The sequence below is a fragment of the Phyllostomus hastatus genome, unplaced genomic scaffold (genome assembly GCF_019186645.2).
Source record: "Phyllostomus hastatus isolate PE091 unplaced genomic scaffold, TTU_PhHast_1.1 phas_contig_62, whole genome shotgun sequence".
Taxonomy (NCBI): domain Eukaryota; kingdom Metazoa; phylum Chordata; class Mammalia; order Chiroptera; family Phyllostomidae; genus Phyllostomus; species Phyllostomus hastatus.
Genome location: NW_025333921.1, coordinates 9,480,856 through 9,501,597, shown reverse-complemented (window position 1 = coordinate 9,501,597; position 20,742 = coordinate 9,480,856). Strand labels below are relative to the sequence as shown.

Below are 20,742 nucleotides of genomic sequence, written 5' to 3'. Positions count from 1 at the left end.
GAGCTCTGGCTGGTGTGGCTCAGCATATTGGGTGCCAGCCTGCAAACGGAGAAGTCACTGGTTCAGTTTCCTGGTCTGGTGCGTGCTTGGGTGCATGCCTGGGTTGCGGGCTGGGTCCCTAGTTGGGGGCATGCCAGAGGCAACCCATCAATGTTTCTCTTGCATGACAGTGTTTCTCTTTCTCCCTTCTTCTCTCTCTAAAAACATTAAATAAATAAAATCTTTTAAAAAAGAGAAAGAGAGAGGGAGAGAAACATTAGTGTGTGAGAGAAATATTGATGGGTTGCCTCTCGCATACCTCCAATTGAGGACCTGGCCTGCAACCCAGGCATGTACCCTGACCAGGAATTGAGCTGGTGACCTTTTGGTTTGCAGACGATACCCAACCCACTGAGCCTCACTAGTCAGGGCTGTTTACTCTTCCTAAAGGCATTGGTTATTGGCATGAAGTAAATCATATTAGTCAAATGTTATGACAATACCAAATATGAATTTACATTGTAAAAATTCTTGAGCAGTTACCTTTTGGTGTCTTGAGTATTAAAAAAAATAACCAATTATTGAAGAGTTATAAGAACTGTTAATATCTGTAAGTCAGTCATCTTTCATCATAGAATCTATCAGAAGAAAAAATTGTGATATTATTTATAACTATAGAAAAATTAGAATCAACCTGAATAATTATTCAGTTTAATTCTACAAAAAATAATAAACACCTGTGCATCAGACACTGTGCTAGATAATGGATTTTTAACAAGTTCATAATTTAGTGAAGGTGACAAATATTTAAATAGGTAATTATAATGCATATTTTTAATATGATGATAAAGATCATTCTATGGAAAATATTAAGGAGAAGCACCTATCCCATTTGGGGAATTTAGGGAAGATATTGTGGAAAAATTAATGTCCAAGCTGAGTGTTAAAGGCTAAGCAAGGGCCAAGCGAGAAAACAGTGGAAAGGTCACAGGAGGTACACAAAGATAAAGTCGTATGTTACAGTACAGGCTATGCAGGAAATGAAAAACTGTTTGGTATTCCAAAGTATACAACTTTTACTATCAAGTAGCAGGCCAAGTCAAAGAAGGTATTGTGTTCCATGATGACAGAGGATATTTATTAGGTGGGTTAAAAAGCTATTTTAAGAATGGTAGTAAAATGATTTTATATCAGATCATTCTTGACTGTTTCATGGAGATGTATCAAGGTGGCCAGGATTAATATCATAGTGATTAGGAAAGAGGTTATTGTAAAAGTAAGTACAGGCAAGAGATTATGAGGTCCTAAATTAGGGTAGCAGTAGTAAAGATAGAGAATGGGGTATTCATTTAAGAAATGTTTTGAGAGACCAGATTGATAGGATTTCACTGAATGTATAAGAGGTGATAATGAGAGGGGAAATCAAACATGAGTAAGATATTAGATGAATGGTTGGTTAGGTTATATACCAAGAGAAAGAGAGAATATAGGAGGAGCAATTTTACAGGGCAAATAATATGTTTAGTTTTTGAATACTGTGTTTGAATTGCCTATTAAATATCCAAGTGAAGGATATCCTAGTACTAGCTGGATATAATTACAGAGCTCAAAAATGAGGTCAGTGTTGGAAATTCGGTAGTTAGCATATAGTATAACTTAGAGGTATAAATTAAACCCGTAACTTCCTTTCACTCAGGTAATTACAAGGAGTTCTGTGCTAGGAACCTGGGACAGAAACCAAATATTTTTTTATTATACTGTTATTGTATGACCCTATGTACCATCTAATGTAACCTAATTGCCCAGCTTATTTGTTTTTGACTTCTTAAATCTGCTTTGTCCTCTAGAACTCACATCCTATTATAAGAAAAATCTCCTTTATCCTTAACTTCTTGCTTTCTCTAATGAAATAGGGCTGAGGCTTAAGGATACTGTTTTTCCTGTCTCAAAACTTTTTTCCATACTTCGTGTATCACAAGTCCTAAAAGTCATTAAGTACTTTTTCTTGTTTTGCTCCTCATAGCCACTTCCAAAATTTCTTCATCTCCCCTCCCTCAAAACCCTCCACTCATGTCAAGCCTTTGCCACCAAGCTGTCACGTGATGTCCCTCCTGTTACCACCATCTGCTGTTCCTTCAGTAATTTCATTTATTGAGGATTTTTATAAATGGTTGTCTTTCTCATCATTTACATAAATAATTATTCTTACTGATGTCAACATCCACATAGTATAATCCACAGGTGTCCAGCTCCTTTGCCTCTCTCCTTGAACTCACTTCTACCAATCTTTTCTGCCTTACTTTAGGCACCTATTTTCATGGTTATACCCTCAACTTTGTTATTACCTGTGACTTGAACACTTTGAAAATCTTGGTTTCAGACATTCCACTCTCTGTCCACCACCTTCTTTCTTGCCAGCTTATTTATTTCAGTACACCCACTGCAACCATTCTTTGTACCCTTCAAGATTTTTAGTCCCTTGGCCTTCTAATCAGTAAAATTTATTGCTCCTCAACCACCACATGTCCTCACCTTCGCTCTTTACCCAGGTTAGATTCCAGGAACATCGATGTTATCATTACTTTGAATATACTCATGGCCCTCTTACCAGTCTTTCCTTCCACTGTACTCATGTAGTTAAATTCAGTTTCCCACTTAGTCCGTGGCTGTACCTGAGCAACAGAATGTGGCTGGAGAGACATATATCCATCTTAACTGGTCTCACTTAAGGCTCTCAGCACTCTCAGTCACCCCTATGTGTTTCCCTAATTAATTTACTCTCACTTCCTTGGAGGACTGTTTTACACCATCTGGTTTCTCCATAAAAACAGCCAAAAGGCCCTTACCCTCACATTCCAACTCTTCAGTTGATGACCTTCTCTCTTACTCTACTGAGAAGATAGAAGCAATCTGAAGAGAGCTATCTCACTTCCCATCACCAAATCTACCAATTTATTAGTAAGAACAAACCCTCCACTTTTCCGTTTATTCCATTCACCACTTTCCATTCCGTCTCTCTACACAAGGACTTTGCTTTTACTGTTATTCTGTCACTGTTCTGTATTATCACTTTCTCTCCCACTCTACTGCATAGTAGCCAGCAGCATACAAACGTGTTCTAGTTTAAACTCCCAGATTAAATTAATCTACCTAGGACTCTGTCGTCTTCCTTTGCTCTTCTTTATAGCTGCCTCCTCTTCATTGTAAAAGCCTTGGAAAAATTGTCTATACCCACTATTTTATCTTCCTTATCTCCCATTCTCTCTTGAGCCACTCCAGTCAGTATATGTCCCCACCATCTGAGTGAAACTGCTCTTCTTAAGATCAAATAGTTTCCTGATGTATTGTTCTCATTGGAACAAATTCACGTTTTTAAAACAAGCAATATAACAAGACTACATTTAGTTATTCAGTAATTATTGAATGAATTAATGTATTTTGACCATATATGATAAAGAAAATATATTTTTATGCTGTGCATTTTGAGCCTGGGACATTGGATACTTTCCCAACTTTTTTTTGTAATGAAATATCTATAAATTCAAGAAACCATATATAATATGTATGATAGATACCCAAGTATCTATTAACCAGCTTAAGAAATAGACTAATAACAATATCTTTAAAGTCCCCTTATGCCCCTGCTAGAAGCTATCTTCTTCCCTCCCCCAGAAGGAACCACTGTTCTGAATTTTCTGTGCATTATCCCTTTGCTTTGTGTTATAATTTTGCTGCATCTTATAAGTGTCCTAATATATCATTAAGTTTTACACATTTTTATATAAATGAAGTAGTATTATATATATTCTTCAGATATGTATTTTCTTGTTCAACAGTAAATTTACAGAATTCATCTGTGATACTGCATGAGGATATAGTTCATTAGTTTCATAGTATATGGACATAATATTTTCTACAATGAACACATTAATTACAAAAATAAATTGAAGTCTATACACATACAGAAAAGTTCACAAATTCTAAGCTCAGGGAATTACCACAAAATGAATATTACGAACCTGAAGTTCAAGAAATAGGAAACATGACCAACACCCAAAAATCACCGTTGAGCTCCCTCCCTGTCCTCCCCAAAGGTAATGTTTTTGAGCTTCATATAAATGGAACTACCCATATTTTGCTTTGTATAATGTGTACTTCTTTGCCCAAATTTTTGAGGGAAAAATAAGAATGTGCATTATACATGGAGAGTACTAATTCTTTACCTATATAAATGTTTTTAATTCTTTTATTTTATGCATTAAAAGTATAACTCTAGAAAGTGATAACATCCATATGCAAAATAATACCCTGAAATACAATAATCAATTTTGTTTCTAAATATAAATAAAAAATTAAAAGATCTTTTTTCCTGAAAGTTTGGGCCAAAATTATACACAGGGATGCATTGTACATGGCAAAATATGGTATATAGAATATATTCTTTTGAATTTGTCTTCTTTCCCTCAATATTATATGCATAAGTTTCATCCCTGTTGCATGCAGTTGTAGTTTGTTCAGTTTCATTGATGTGTGGTATTCTCTTATGACATACCACAATTTAACTATTTTTTGGTTGATGAACATTTGGCACATTTAAAAACATCTAGTTCTTAACTTTTACAAGTAATATTTCCATGAACTTCCTTGTACATATACAATGTGTACCTTTTTTTTGTGAACATATCTAAGAATGGAGTTGTTCAGTCATAGGGTGGATATACCATCTTATTTATCCCTTCTCCTTTAGATGGATGATTGTGTTGTGTTGCTATGAACATTTCTGTGTATGTGCTTGGTATAAAACTGACTGTAATAGGCACTCGGTAGAAGACATACATAGGAATGAAACTGCTGCGTCAGAACGTGTATATCTTCACTTTTATCAGATAATGTGAAATTGTTTTCCAGAGTAGATTTGTCAGTTTACACTGTCACTAACAAAGTATTCATTCCTTGTTCCACATTCTTGCCAATAGTTATTAGCTATTATCTGACTTTAAATTTTCCCAGTCTAGAAAGTGTGTCATGGTTTATTGTGGTTAGAATTTCATGTCCCTGATTACTAATGAAAATAAACATTTGTATTTGTTTATGGATCATTTTGATTTTTAAAATTTAATTTTTTTCTGCTTATTCTTTAGTGTGGAGATGTACTTTCCTCAGAATGACTCTTGGATTGGTTTGGCACCCTTAAACATGCCTCGCCATGAATTTGGAATATGCGTTTTAGACCAAAAGGTGTATGTTATAGGTGGTATTGAAACTGACGTGCGTCCTGATTTCACTGTCAGAACACATGAAAATTCAGTAGAATGCTGGAATCCTGATACAAATACCTGGACTTCTCTTGAGAGAATGAATGAGCACCGAAGCACCCTTGGAGTAGTAGTACTTGCAGGAGAACTTTATGCTTTAGGTGGTTATGATGGACAGTCTTACTTACAATCTGTAGAGAAGTATATTCCCAAATTAAGAAAATGGGAACCTGTGGCACCAATGACTACAACACGAAGTTGTTTTGCCGCAGCTGTGCTGGATGGAATGATATATGCTATTGGTGGGTATGGTCCTGCCCACATGAACAGGTACTTAACTTAAGCTGTAGATTTTTTAAGTATTAACAGTGATCTCTGATTTTTAAACAATTCTTGTGTATAAATTAACTTATCTTTTTAATTTTTAAAGTGTATAATATTAATAGACATTTTGAAAATTTGATATGCTCCCTGATTATAACTGTAATTGTTTTACTTGGGGATTTAGTACAAACCTAAGAATCAGTTCCTCTTACTATATTTTACTTTCGTTCAATCAATATAAATGGATTTTAAAATTCAGAAATCTGAAAATAAGATAAAGTTAGACAACTTTAGACTCTGGGTGTGTGTGTGTGTGTGATAGGCCTGTTATTGCATTACCTAGTAGAATAAAAACTTGAAAAGTGTAATTTTTGTATGCTTATACATTACTATAATGCATCATATAAACTTAGAGCCTTATTTAAATACTTCTTTCTGGATTCTTACTCTATAATCATGTGTTATGTGATGCTGTTATGCTACATGCTGAATTTGAGATTTCTGTGTATTATCCTGTCAATGAAGGAGAAAAATATATCAGAAAAATAAACACATAAAGTGACTGCTTATATGGAAAATTAATCATAATTCTGAACCTTTGTTGAAAATTGATGTTCCAGACATTTTATCTCTAATACTAATTAGAGTGGTATATGGTTTATTATGAGCATTTTAATGAAAGAATACATTGTGATTTGTTAACTGAGAAAGCAATGGCACAACAGCATCTCATCTATAAATACTTTAGTGTAAGCTAAAGTATTCTCTTTTTCTGTTGTTCCCTTAGTTGAAGGAAAAATATTTGGGTCCCAGGCAACATTTCTATTATTTGAAAAGTTGCTGACAGAAATTTATAAGATGAAAGGTTAAGTGTTTTAGTTTTGAGATAATGCTCTTGAACTTTAGGTTTTTGCTACAGTTCATTGGTGACTCTTGTCCAATGTTTTGCTCTAGTGGTTTTTATCCTGGTGACCTTTCAGAAACAGTTATAGTTTAGCTATATCCCAGTCTAGTCTACAGTCTTGTCTCCATTCAGAACTCCAGAATTATGTCACTGACTCTCCAATGCTTTAGGATTTTTTGGAGAGGTTATGTTAAGACCAGAACAAGCTCAACAAGCTTGCCTTTGTGCCCCTTCAAGGAAAAGCATAGGCTAAAAGGCCTTCTGGTATTTTCTAGAGAAACTTCTTTGGAAATTCTGATTTGATCTGGATTTTCATAATACAGCTTGGAAATGCCAAGTGTTCTCTGGATTGCAGATTTGACTTAGATCCCTGAATTCTCCTAAATCACTCTGAGATTTGTATGATTAGCTAGTTAATGTTATGAAGTCTGCAGTATTTGCTTTGTAATAAACCACCATGAATTCTCCTATATGAAAACAAAAAATCCTCTTCTTTCCTTCCCTCCACTTTTCCTTAGCTGTGTAGAAGTCTTAGTGTCCTTCGAATGCATCTACATTCAGTTGGTGATTTTCAAAATCCTTTCACATGCATACATATCTGACTTCATTCTTATGTGAATCCTTTGAGGTTGTATATTGTCATTTTTGTGGATGAGACAAAATGACTTAACCAGGGTTACACATATCCATAATGGTAAGGGTAGGGTTTATTCAGCCCTAGATATGCCTCATTAGCACTTCAACCCAGGTTTTCTGACTCCAGAAGTTCTATAACCTTAATATACTTTACTGCTTCACGATAGATAATGGGATGGCATATGATTATTTTTGCACCTGGTCCACAAGGTAATCTCTTATCCCTGCAATCTCACTAGCAAAATCTAAACATTTGGGACAAACTACTCTGGTTTTTTATCTGACTTTTTATTTAACTTTTAAGAGTTCAAATGGTGGGGTTTAGTTTTGCTTTAGTAGGAAGAATGACACAGACTATGTGAATTAATTTTCTTCTGTGAATATTTGCAGTGTGGAACGTTACGATCCAAGTAAGGACTCCTGGGAGATGGTTGCATCTATGGCAGATAAAAGGATTCACTTTGGTGTGGGTGTCATGCTGGGCTTTATTTTTGTGGTAGGTGGACATAATGGTGTCTCACATTTGTCAAGTATTGAAAGATATGACCCCCATCAAAATCAGTGGACTCTGTGTAGACCAATGAAAGAACCCAGAACAGGTAATAATAACTTAACTAATTTCTAACATATAGCACAGTGTTTTTATAGTGATGGAATATGATAGTAAACAGTATTACTTGTTCAGGGGTAAAAAACTTTGAGGTAAACTGCAGGCAACTAGATTAGACAAAATTGCATAGATTTTTTTAGTGTGGTTTTACTATGCCAATGTGCATATTATCATTTTGAGAAATGCTGGTAATAGAATGTATCTTATAGAAGCTCTTTTCATTCATATAACAAATGTCATCTTTCTGTATTTACACACACACACAATCTTCAGATGTTCTGTTTTGTTGCTCACTTTCAAATGTTCTCTCCTCCTCAAGGGTTATAGCTGGTCAATAAAAAGTTGGATTTCAGGATTCCTAGAGAAAAACAAACACATCAAGGAAAAGAAGAAATTATCTTTGAGCCCTACTGAAATCACATTATTTTAAAGGGAAAGTGTTTAATTATTGGTGGAATACTTTAGGATATTCTTTGAATTTGTGACTTAAGAAACTCGTGAAACATAAACTTGCAAAGAAAACTGAAAGGACAAAATGGAATGAACTGTTTAATTGTTTATTATAATTAGTTCCCATGATGTCATTGGGAGAGAAAGCCATAAAAAATTGAGCATGTAAAAAAATTCAGGCAGCCTTGTTCTTTTTAGAACTATGACATATAAAGTAGACTTTTTAGAGCAGAAATTGTGTAGCTCAGTAGATATTTTAAATATTTCAATATATAGGTTTCCCCTACTACTTGAAAATAGAGTATTCCTATGAAACCTTTCAGTAAGCTGAAATGGCTAAAACCTAGAAGCAGTTATGTTAGGACATACCTTTTTAATGGATGCCCAGAGTAAATTGAGATAAAGCACAGATGCTCACAGACACAGGTCAGAGCTCTTGTGGCTTGATGCTGAGCTACTGAGTGTGGTTCCCGGGGAAGGAGGTTGTCAATGCCACTCTCACCACATAGGGTGCATGCTGCTTCTATACCTGCTGGCTGCAAAACAAATGCTGAATGGTAGTTTCACTTTTTGCCATTTCTTATAAAAACAAAAATCTTCAGATTTTTTTTTTATTAGTGAAACGTGTACAGTTGACCCATGAACAGCATTAGTTTGAACTGCTCAAGTTTGCTTACATAGGGATTTTTTTAATACTGTAAATATATTTTCTGTATCTTAGGATTTTCTTAATTTTTTTCTCTAGCTTGCTTTGCTGTCAGAATATGGTATATACTGCATGTAATTATAAAATATGGGTTAATCAACCATACGAGTGTATATTATCATTAAAACTTAGAGTCAACAGTAGGCTATTAAGTTTTTGCAGTCAGAAGTTCTACTTGGATTTTTGATTGTGCTAGTGTTGGTGTTCCTAACCCCTGCATTGTTCAGGGGTCAACTATACTAATGTAAGGTAGGTTTTTCATAAAAGCAGAATGGTGTAATGTGAACTTCTGAAAAGAAGGGGATACTTGTATTTGAAAACCTGGTAAAAATGAATGATTTTTTTGTAAAATATATGTAAATATGAACTGAGAAGAAAGCTTATGAAAAAATATATAGTACATTCTTTTTTTCATGTTCATTCTCCTTTAAAAACATTGTATTACAAACATTTTGAGTCATAAATAATCAAGGTGGGCAGTGCACTTTACTGCATTCTTTTTTTTTTTTTACTTACCCAAGACTTTATTTAAAAAGTACCTACCATATGTGTAATCCTGTGCAAAATATTAAAGGAATACAAAGATGACTTGAAAAATAGTGCCAACTCTCAAGGAGTTCATAAACTAATAATAGTGACAAATAATTTAACAGAAACTATAGAAAAGGAGTTACTGCATTTTTAATATTAGTTTCCTGTGAAGGAAGAGGGAGGGAGAGTAGGATTGGGGAGCAAAAGTGAAGAAAGACTTCAACTCTTACCTTACTTTTATATACAGGGATGTTACTGTATTGTTTGTATGATTAATAGATTGTTGAAATGTATTTTAAGAAAACATTAAGATATCAATTGACTTATTTTTAGTGAGAAGTTTACGAGATGTTTAACATGTTTTTTCTCCATTTTAATCACCTTTTCTAGGAGTTGGTGCTGCAGTAATTGATAACTACCTTTATGTAGTCGGTGGTCACTCAGGGTCTTCCTATCTGAACACCGTGCAGAAATATGACCCTATCTCAGATACATGGCTGGATTCAGCTGGCATGATATACTGTCGCTGCAATTTTGGATTAACTGCACTTTGACAAGTGTGGACTCATGGAAATAGTGAGGTGATGAACCTCATGTCGCATGAAAGGATGCCCAGTTTTCTAAAACTCCAAAGCTGCATTGCTTTCTTTTTAACTTGAAATGACATGAAGACTCCAAGTTTTGTTGGTACTTTGAACTGAGAAGTAGCTTTGGTTGTTCTTTATTACACAGTGAATGGATAATCAAAAAAAAAGGAAAGATCTTGCTAATTGAATTGTGCACTTTTCCCCTGCTAATACTAGGATAAAGTAGTTTTATGTTTGTAAGTGTATATGTGGGGAAAACTTTTTTTTTAAGTTTTAGCTCTCTTCCTCTATATGTACCATGATTTACCAGGATAAATGATGTTTGGATGCTGGAGTGTAGTAAATGACTGGACAGAGTGCTGATACTGTCTGTTGGGTATAAATTCATATGCTTTACACTTTAAATAAAGGGCTGCTTTTTTGGTACTTTTAAGGGGTGTAAATTATATGCCATAGTGGCTCACCTGGACATTCTTTCTGCTAAATGGCTTTAGGACTGGGAACATAATAACTGTGCAAGACAAATGCTTTTACTATCATGATATTTGGGGGCCTATTTAAAGAAGTCATATTTACTGTTTATATCTTTTTTATATGGGCAGGTTAATGCTGGTTGAATTTACTTACCCATCTATGCTATGCTAAGCATGGATAGAGTTAAGCATATCAGTTTAATTTTTTAGTAGTACAGCAAGCTTCCCCGTGTTGATGTAAATATTTGACAAATGTTTAGTATCATACTTAGTGTATATTAGTTTTTCATACATCCTTATAATAATTTCAGTTTTTTAAGACATTCGTTTGCTTTTTCAAGTGTTCCAATATAAAAATGGTGCTAAATGTAGGAACTATAACAAAGCTATAACAATGTTCTTTTGGATGTTCAGTATGAGATATGCATGACATGTTTTGATAGTATTTTTCATTTTTACTGGCTTGATTTATTTGTACTTATTAAAAATGTTAGTGAATATACTAATGATAGCATCCAAAAATCACATAAATACCCATGTTCTGCTTTCCATAGTGATTTAAAGAAAGATACATTTTGATCTTTCTTCTTGTACTAAATATTACATGTCCTTAAAAATAGAAATATATACATTAAATTTAAAGCACTGGGCAGTTATACATTACTCTGCATTTCTTAGGTAACTGAATATTTTAAAGTTACTGAGGAAAACTGGAACTTAGTGTTTACTTGAGTAATGGTTCTAAATTTGGTCCTATTTTGACTAAAGAAGTGCTCTTTTAAAGCAAAATTGTTTATTGCCAAGTGACAGTGTATTTGAAAGAAGTGGTTGACTCATTTTGTTTTAGCATGTTTTAGTGAATGTCTATTAGTCTTGAACACCTAACCTTGCATTTTTATCAGGATGTCGGTACTTTTATTTTTGGTACTATAGTCATTTTCTTTTCTTTTCCATGTTTTCTTTTTTTTTACCTGCCCACCATCTCTTTATAGTCTCTGCAAAACCAGTGTATATTTGTAAGAAAATTTCATACTGCATTCTTAAGTGCCATGTTTTAAACTATTGTTAGAAGCCATTCTTAATTATAAAAATGTAAGTTCATTTGTTAGCATATGTGTTATTTCTTGAAAACTGTAGCCAGGCAATTTGCTGTTATTCCTTGTTCTTCCATAAACTGCCAGTTGTAGATTTAAATATATACTACCAAACTATGTAAAAATCACCTTTAAACATTAGTATCATGCTTTATGAATATTTGCACAGATTATAAAACCTTGCAAGTGACTTTTAGTCTCTTCTAACTAAGAACTCAACAGGAGCTACTAATAAACTTGACAGGCTGAGTATTTTCTATGTTGCTTGTTTAAAAAAACAATGATATATAGCAATAACTTTTTAATTGATTTGAATAAACTTATTGAGTAGAAACAAGGTGCACTATTGTGATTGGCCTAGACTTTATTTAAAGAAAAGCAGTTTAAAATAGATTGTATCACATATGTATACGTCCCAACTTGATTTTCTTTTTATTTATGTCAATAAGCTTGTTAAATACATCCTGTTGTTCTATTTTTAATCCTTTATCCCCAGAAGGGAATTTGAAAGACTACAAAATTATTTTAATTGTAAACAAAGCTATACTATACATTTTATTTTAATAGTGTTTTACTCTGTATCATTGCCACTACCAAATTAGTATAAAATACATACTTCATTTGATAAATTAGATCAAAGACATATATTGATCATTGCTTTGGAAAAATCCAAATTTGATGTTGAAGAATACTGAATGTGAAACATTTTGGGCAATAATAGGACTCATGTACCAGAGAACAAATTTTTTTTTTAAGATTTTATTTACGCATCTCTAGAGAGGGAAGGGAGGGAGATAGAGAGAGAGAGAAACATCAATGTGTGGTTGCTGAGGGTTATGGCCTGCAACTCAGGCATGTACCCTGGCTGGGAATTGAACCTGGGACACTTTGGTTCCCAGCCCGCACTCAATCCACTGAGCTACACCAGCCAGGGCTCCAGAGAACAAATTTTGAAACCTGTAAAAGGAAGAGGGAAAAAACCCCCAAATTTAACTATATTTATTTCAGGTTTGCCAAACCTACTGTACTACTGTTCACAACTGGAGGTATTAATGTGACCTGACAATTAATAACTTTACAACAGGGGCTTTTTGTACAGATTTTTGAGAAGTTTATTTATGAATACTCTGCTGACAAATTGTGAATTTAAAGCTACATGTGTCTTATGTTAAAAAAGATAAAGATATTTGATTATAAATTCACAGGGTTAAATATCAATATATTAGAAATCAATGAAGAGACAGTTAAGGTTGCCCCCCAAAAATTTTGAAAAAAATGACAGTGATAAATTGTCTAAATCAATTGGAAGATAATTGCCTTTTATAATTATGTTACAAAGACTTAACCATTTAGGAATGTTTGACTATTTAGTATTTGTTGAATATAGTAATAGAACTTAAGTGCTTTTTAATGTAGCCCAAAGGATATTTATGTAATTTCTACTTGTCATTGCTAATATTGTTTTAGATATGAATGAATATAAAATTATAGGGAGTGATATCAAGTGTTAGGAAAACATTAGGTTTGAAAATTATTTTGATAATTTGACAAATATGGAGGGCCTATATATGAGATATTGTGATAGATACTATAGAAACTAGAAATGTAAACAAGTTTTTCACTCAGTAAAATATAGTGAGGGAGACCTCTACCCAAAGAACTATTATGGCAAAGTGTGAATCTAATTCTTAATCTCCACCATCATAAGAAGTAATTAGAGACCCAGTTTATGTATAAACATTTGTGTCCTTTAATGTTCACTTAAGTTTTATTGGCATGAAAGAGAATTATTTTAAAAACCTAATGTCTATAGAAATCCAAATTTCCCGGAACTTGATAATGTATTTTCTAGTAGAAAAACAAAATTATAGAAGCTTTAAAAAATACTAACTATATTATCAAGGCTCTGGCTGACATTGAAGGAAATATATGTACATATAATGCTCTGTTTTGTGTTTTGGTGTTGAATTTCTGGTATTGTCACCTAAGTGCTCATTTTTAGGAAAATCAGATTCTAGAGTAAATATACTGCTTAAAGTTTAATGAACATGTGATAACCTCTATAACCTCTGTAGTCTAAAAGTTAAGAAATTACAAGATGCCACAAGTCAAGTTAATATCCAGTTCTACCTTTTAACCCATTTTCTCTTTTGTGAAATGGCACTTTAAATCAGACGTGTTTTAATTATTCTGTGGCTGGATATATATTGGATTTTCATTTCCAGTATATTGATTCAGTGTTCATATACATTTGCAAAGAGTCAAGAATACAGTTAAGTTTTAAATACTATAGGTTTGCAAGTTATTGGTATGAATGTGGAGTCATAAAAGTCCAGTTCTCTGCAGAGAGAAAAATTGTTATCCATATGGTTTTTTATACCTATTTAACTAGAGATAATTTATTGTTATTTTTGCTGTTACCATGTGTAGGTCCCATTTATTTTAAAATACCAAGCAAAAAGTTCCAAGTTTGCCTTAAAATACAAATGAAATCAAAGAACTGGATGATAATGCCTATATTTTTGCCTTATGAATTCTGCTGTATCATAAACCAGAGATGGTTCTGATTTTAATAGGATTCTGAAATTTTGTAGATGTAGAGTACAGATATATGTACTCTCTTGAAAAGAATGTGATCTAGTTGTGGATTATGTTAATATTTAAATGTTTCTGTGTCTATATTTTACCTCTGAATATGTATCTTTTTAGCATCAGGGTTTCATTTTATTTTTGTTTACATAGGAAAGTGACATTTAACTTGTTGAAAGTTGTATTTTGTTTTTTATTTTAAAAGTTCTTTGTACTATTGTGGTAATGCTCTGTAATGACTATGGTTAAATTTCATTTAATGTGAAATGTTTAGAATAAATTTGAAAAACATGACTTTGTGTCAATTGTGAACTAACCTAAGCTAACTTAGCATGCTCAGATTTTAGGTTCTTCTTGGTAAACAGTTGGTAGCCACAAAAGTTGAGGTGGGTGTAGGGTAACCACACATTCACACACTTATTAAAGAAACATTTATTAGCAGTGCAGGCACAAGAGTTGAGCTGATAAGTTCAATGCAGTCCCAGCTTTCTATCCTTTAGATTCTGTAACCACTCTTACAAGAAAGGTTTATTTGAGGCAGACAAGGTAACATTCAAGAGGATTTTTTTACCCTTTGGGTGGCATCAGGTAACCAGCCACTCTCCTAAAGGGAAGAGCTGTAAACAAGAAATTGAGATCCAGATGCCATCTTTAAGGAAGTTGTAAACCACAGGCTTGAATGGATTCAGATAACCTGTCCATGCAAGGATTGGAAATGTCTCATATTTTTAGATACTCTTGAAAAGGGACTTTTGGTTTAATTCTTGATTTGTAATGAGTTTTTTCCCCCTTAGCCTGAAAATCATGGTATCTATCAACATTCACATAATTACCTATTTGATTTATTTTAATCATACTTTTAGTTTTGAAATAACAATATGATACAAATAAAAATGAATGCAGTTAAGATGTCTTTATAATTTTTTTTGTCCTTAGAATATATTTCACAAGGATAAACAATAAAAATACCCCTGGTTTTAGAGTTAAATACAGTAAAATTTTTATTTGGTTAAAGCATAATTGCTTTACATTTACTGTACACTTAGGTTATTTTCATTACTATTTTCATTTCTAGGGATATGTTTTTAATTTTATTTTTAAGTGATATAAATATTTACCTGACTCCAAAGTTGAAACTCTATGAGAAGATGGATTCACAAAAGGTTTGTCTGCATTCCCATCTCTTCCACTCTGTTCATTTTTATCCCACTGTAGGTAATCACATTTATTAGATACTGGTTCCATTGTTTCATTTTGAAAATATGAGTACACTACCTTCCCCATTACCTTACAAAACAGCATACTGTAAAAACAGTTTTAAACTTTTTTTCTATTTAGTATATTCAGAGGATTATTCCATATCGATATACAAGTTTATTTTTCACTGGAGCCTGAAAGTCCAAGACCAGAATGTCAGCATGGCTGGGTTCTGGTGAGACCCTTCTTAGACTACCTACTTCTCATTGTACACTCAAATGACAGAGAGTACAAAGGGAAGAAAGCTCTCATGATTCTTATTACACAGACCCTAATCTCATTCATGAGGTCTCCATCTTCATGGCCTCATCTAATCCTAATTACCACCAAAAAGTCCCACCTAATACCATCACAAGAAGGTGGTTAGGTTTCAACATACTAATGCTGGGAAAACATGCAGTCTGTAACATTGTCCAATTCTCCCAAGTGGTTATACCATTTTCTATTTGCATCAACAGTAGACAGGATTGTCTTACAAGCTATTTTCATTAGTCTACCTACTTGAGGCATATTAAAAGATAATGTGTGGCCTCAGGATCTTCTTGGCTCAAATTACGTCTAATATTAAAATACAAAGAAAAGTTTCAGTTCCAAGATGGTAGGGAGTAGGTGGATGTTATACTCATCTCGTTCTAAAACCAAACTGAAATTACAGTGGAAATACAGAGTAAGCAACATGAATAACCCACTAAAGACTAGCTGAAGAGGTCTTATAACTAAGGATTTACAGAATAAGCCACATTGAGACTGGTAGGAAGGGCAGAGATGTGAAAAGGGCTGGCCTGCTCCCGTGGGCAGCTATTGAGATTCTGAACGGATATCTCAGCTGCAAAGATTCCTCCTGAGGAGCCTGGAGTCTCAATCCCATGCCAGGCTCCCCAGCTCAGAGCCCCAGAACTGGAAAGAGGCAACCACATAACATCAGGTTGTGAAAAGTAGTGGCAGTTCTATCTGCCATGGAGAGATGGGAGTCTGCTAGACACAGATGCCATCTTAAAGGGCCAGTGCACAAAATCTCATTCTTGGTCACTCACCCTGGGCTCTAACAGAGGGAAAGGAGAGGGAACTAGAATCATGTGAAGAAAGATGGGTTTATGGCTCTTGGTAGAGAGCTAAGTAGATAGATATTGGGATCCCTGTGCTGAGTCATTCTGCACCACCTTTCTTGGGTGGAGCACTCCCCTCCATACAGCATCAGCCTGGAAGAAAGCAATAGCCCCACCATCAAGAGTTCCTCTCTCCACCCTGTGGAGCTTGTGACCTGCTAAGGAGTCAACTGCCTGGACTGAAGCATAGAGGCAGACTTGGGGTATCAGTGACTGAGTCACATGGATTTGGGGTGGGGCCCATCCCCCAACTTCTTCATGAACTTGATTGGCACCTCCCACAAACAGGATATCTGCTAGCTCTTGGAGAATGCTCCAGGCTCCTAGTGGAGGCTTGGCTGCACCCAGGATAGGCCAAGCTGCTCTGCAAAACTGGCTTTTATCAGCAGTGGGTTCAGGAGTGGGGCAGCAAATATTCCAAGGCACCACAGGATCTGCCTCTGCCTTTCTCTGCCTACTGGCCTACTGTCAATCTTAGACTAGCCACAGACCCAACTGTTTCTGAGAGGGCTTCTGGTGGAATTGGGGGGATAGAATTTCTGGATCACCTGTGGGTGGTGCCTTTCAGACTTGAGAGAAGAGGGTGGTGTGTTCCCTTAATAAAGATCAAATTTTTATCTAATTTAAATAAATTACAACTCAAAAGTTCCGAGCCACCAATCTGTCTGTTCAGGATTATTTTCCTGAACTCAGCAGTTTGGGGCCTCTAGAGCCTAGATATTGGGTCTGACGGAAACCAGGAGGGTGTTTCTATGGCTCTCCGGTGAAGAGGAAGTGCCAGTCTGGTTCATAGGAAAGTGTGTGGAATGGCTATGGCCTAAAAGCAGTCTTTGAAGCCCCCTGAGTCTGTATATGTTGCTGTCTCCTCAGCAGTAGTTAAGATGCAGGGTGGGATAGAAGAAAGAAGAAAAGAAAAAAACCAAAACAAAAACCTGAAACAAACAAAAATATAGAAAAAAAAGGTATAGCGTAGAGTGAGCAGGATTCCAGATGGGGGCGGGGGCAGGGGCGGGGGCGGTGAGTGGTATCCCACAGTGTGGGATAATTGCTTTCCCCCTGGAGGGATTTGATCTTCTCAAGAAAAATGGTTGCTGTGGAATCCAGATATATCCTGGCACAGAGACCCCCACACCTCTCCCCAGTGCCCCCCACTCCAGACTCCCCTTGAACAACTCCAGTCTGTGCCACCCTCCCTTTGCTGGAGCCCAAGGTTAGTGGCTGGAAACACAAACCTGTGCTTTGGTCCCTTTAAGAAAAAAAAAATAGTGGCTTTGTTTGCAGCATGGTTCCACCTCTCCCCACCAGACAAAACCCCACAGTCTTTCACTGCCGGGTGCTATATGGTTGGCTGCTCCTGTCATTGGTGCTCTGGTGCTTGGGAGCCCAGCCTGTGGTCCCAGCTCCTTTCCTCTCAAGGGGAAAGCTGTCACACCCATGCTGCATCCTCAGCCTGCAGCCTGTGTGAACAGGGCTAACTTCTTTCACATCCCAGCCCTTCCTACCAGTTTCAAGGTGGTTTTTGCCCCTCCTGGTCAAAAGTCTCTTTTCCAGGTAGGCTTCAGATTATTTCAGGTGACTGTTCCCTTCTTTAGTTTTATTTACATGATAGTTCTTGGAGAAGGTGTGAGATGTATATTCTCCTATTCTGAAGCCATCACACAATCTCTAGATCAGATGGATTTAATTAATATCTTCAGATCATTTCATCCCAAAGCAGCAGAATATGCATTTTTTAAGTGCACATGGAACATTTTATAGTATAGACCACATGTTAGGACACAAAACAAGTCTCAGTGAATTTAAGAAGATTAAAATCATATCAAGCATCTTCTCTGATGATAATGGTATGAAACTAGAAATCAGTGACAAGAAAAAAACACTGAAAAACACACAAAGATATGGAGGATAATCTGTTCATCACTAAATAATGAATGGGCTAATAATGAGATCAAGAAATAAAAAAACATACCTTGAAATATATGAAAATGAACACAAGAACCAACATTTTTTGGACACAGTGTAACCAGTCCTAAGAGGGATATTCATAGTATTACAGGCCTAACTCAAGGAAAAAGAAAAATCTTAAATAAACAATCTAACTTTAAAGTAACTACAGCCCTGGCTGGCGTAGCTCAGTGGATTGAGCGCGGGCTGGGAACCAAAGTGTCGCAGGTTCGATTCCCAGTCAGGGTATATGTCTGGGTTGCAGGCCATGATCCCCAGCAACCGCACATTGATGTTTTTTTTTTCTCTCTCTCTGTCTCCCTCCCTTCCCTCTCTAAAAATAAATGAATAAAATCTTTAAAAAAATAAAGTAACTAGAAAAAGAACAACCCAGCCAAAAATGAGTAGAAGAAATAATGAAGACTGAAACAGAAATAAATAAAATAGAGTTTAAGATTGTCTAAGGGAGTGGGGGTCTGGGTGGAGGGGGCTAAGGGGAAATATTGAGCCACCTGAAATAGTATAAATAATAAAATATAATTAGAAAAACAATGTTAAAGATCAATGAAACCAAGAACTGGTTCTTTGAAAAGGTAAAGGGTCATCAAAGAACATGTATAAAGGACCCAGGGACAAAGCTAAAGGGGGATAGGATTGAGGATAGGAGATGGGCATGGGTGGGGCAGAGTAAAGACACCTGTATTCGAACATTAATTTAAAAATGATAAAAAAGGTAAACAAGATTGACAGACAGTTATCCACTCTCATCAAGAAAAAAAGAACCCAAATAAATAAAATAATAAATGAAAGAGGAGAAGTAACAAATTACTCTACAGAAATATGAAGGATTGTAGAAAACATTATGAATAACTATATACCAACAAATTGGAAAATGTGGATGAAATGGATAAATTCATGGGAACATACAATATCCCAAAACTGAATCAAGAAGGATCAGAGAATCTAAACAGACAGATTACAACTAGTGAAATGAAGGAGTAGCCCTGACTGGTGTGGCTTAGTGGATTGAGTGCTGGCCTGCAGACCAAAAGATTTCTGGCTCGATTCCCAGTTAGGGCACATACCTGGGTTGTAGCTAGATCCCTGGTTGTGGGCACATGAGAGGCAACTGATTGATGTGTCTCTTGCACATTGATGTTTCTCTCCCTCTCTATCTCCCTCTCCCTCTCTCTAAAAATAAATACATAAAATCTTTTTTAAAAAAGAAAATAAAGTAGTAATTAAAAACTTCCAACAAATAAAAGTCCTGACCAGATGGCTTCACAGGTTAATTTTACTAAACATTCAAAGAAGAACTAGTATCTATTCTCTCAAATTATTTAAAAAAATTCAAGAGCAGAGCAGACACCCCACCTCATTTTAGTAGATCAGCATTATCTTTCAAAAACTGGATAAAGCCAATACAAACAAACAAAATTATAGGCCAGTATCCCTGATGAACATAGATGATAAAATCCTCAACAGAATATTAGCATATTGGATCTAGCAATACATTAGAAAGATCATACACTATGGTCAACTGGGATTTAATCCAGAGATGAAAAGTTGATGATACAATATCTGCAAATCAATAAATGTGATATACCACATAAATAAAATGAGGGATAAAAAAATCACATGATTATATTGATAGATGCAGAAAAAGCATTTGATAAAATCCAGTACCTATTTATGATAAGAACTCTTTGCAAAGTGGACATAGAGGGAACATACCTCAACATAATAAAGGCCACATATGACAAACTCACAGCAAATGTCTAACTCAGGGGGCAAAAACTAAAAGCATTTCACTTAAGATCAGGACAAGAAAGGAAAGTCTGCTTTCACCTCTCTTATTCAACATAGTGCTGGAAATCTTAGCCAGAGCAATCAGAGAAGAAGAAGTAATAAAAGGATTCTATATTGAAAAAGAGGAAGTAAAATTGTCATTATTCACAGATAACATGATACTCTACACAGAGAACCCTAATGATTCTGTCAAGAAACTACTAGAAGTGATAAATGAGTTCAGTAAATTTGTAAGACATAAAATAAATATTCAAAAACCAGTTTCATTTATATAAACCAATAATGAACTATGAGAAAGGCAAATTAAGAAAATAATCTCATTTATAACTGAATCAAAAAATACAATATCTAGGAACAAATTTAACCAAGGATGTAAAGGACTTATACTCAGAAAATTATAAGACTATAAAGAAAGAAATTGAAGACACATTTATTGTAAGCGTATGTCATGTTCATGAATAGAAATAATTAACAACATTAAAATGTTC

General features: G+C 35.0%; 1 protein-coding gene across 2 annotated transcripts in view; it reads left to right on the top strand.

The window, feature by feature from the left end:
- Nucleotides 1-14,429, top strand: part of KLHL28 (kelch like family member 28) — a 29,096-nt gene extending 14,667 nt beyond the window's left edge. For both annotated transcript variants that reach the window (XM_045848606.1, XM_045848607.1), the window contains exons 3-5: nt 5,121-5,564; nt 7,489-7,697; nt 9,786-14,429. In XM_045848606.1, the coding sequence (XP_045704562.1) occupies nt 5,121-5,564; nt 7,489-7,697; nt 9,786-9,949 (817 nt within the window). In that variant the 3' untranslated portion in view covers nt 9,950-14,429. The remainder of the gene's footprint in view (nt 1-5,120; nt 5,565-7,488; nt 7,698-9,785) is intronic.
- Nucleotides 14,430-20,742: the final 6,313 nt, after the last annotated feature.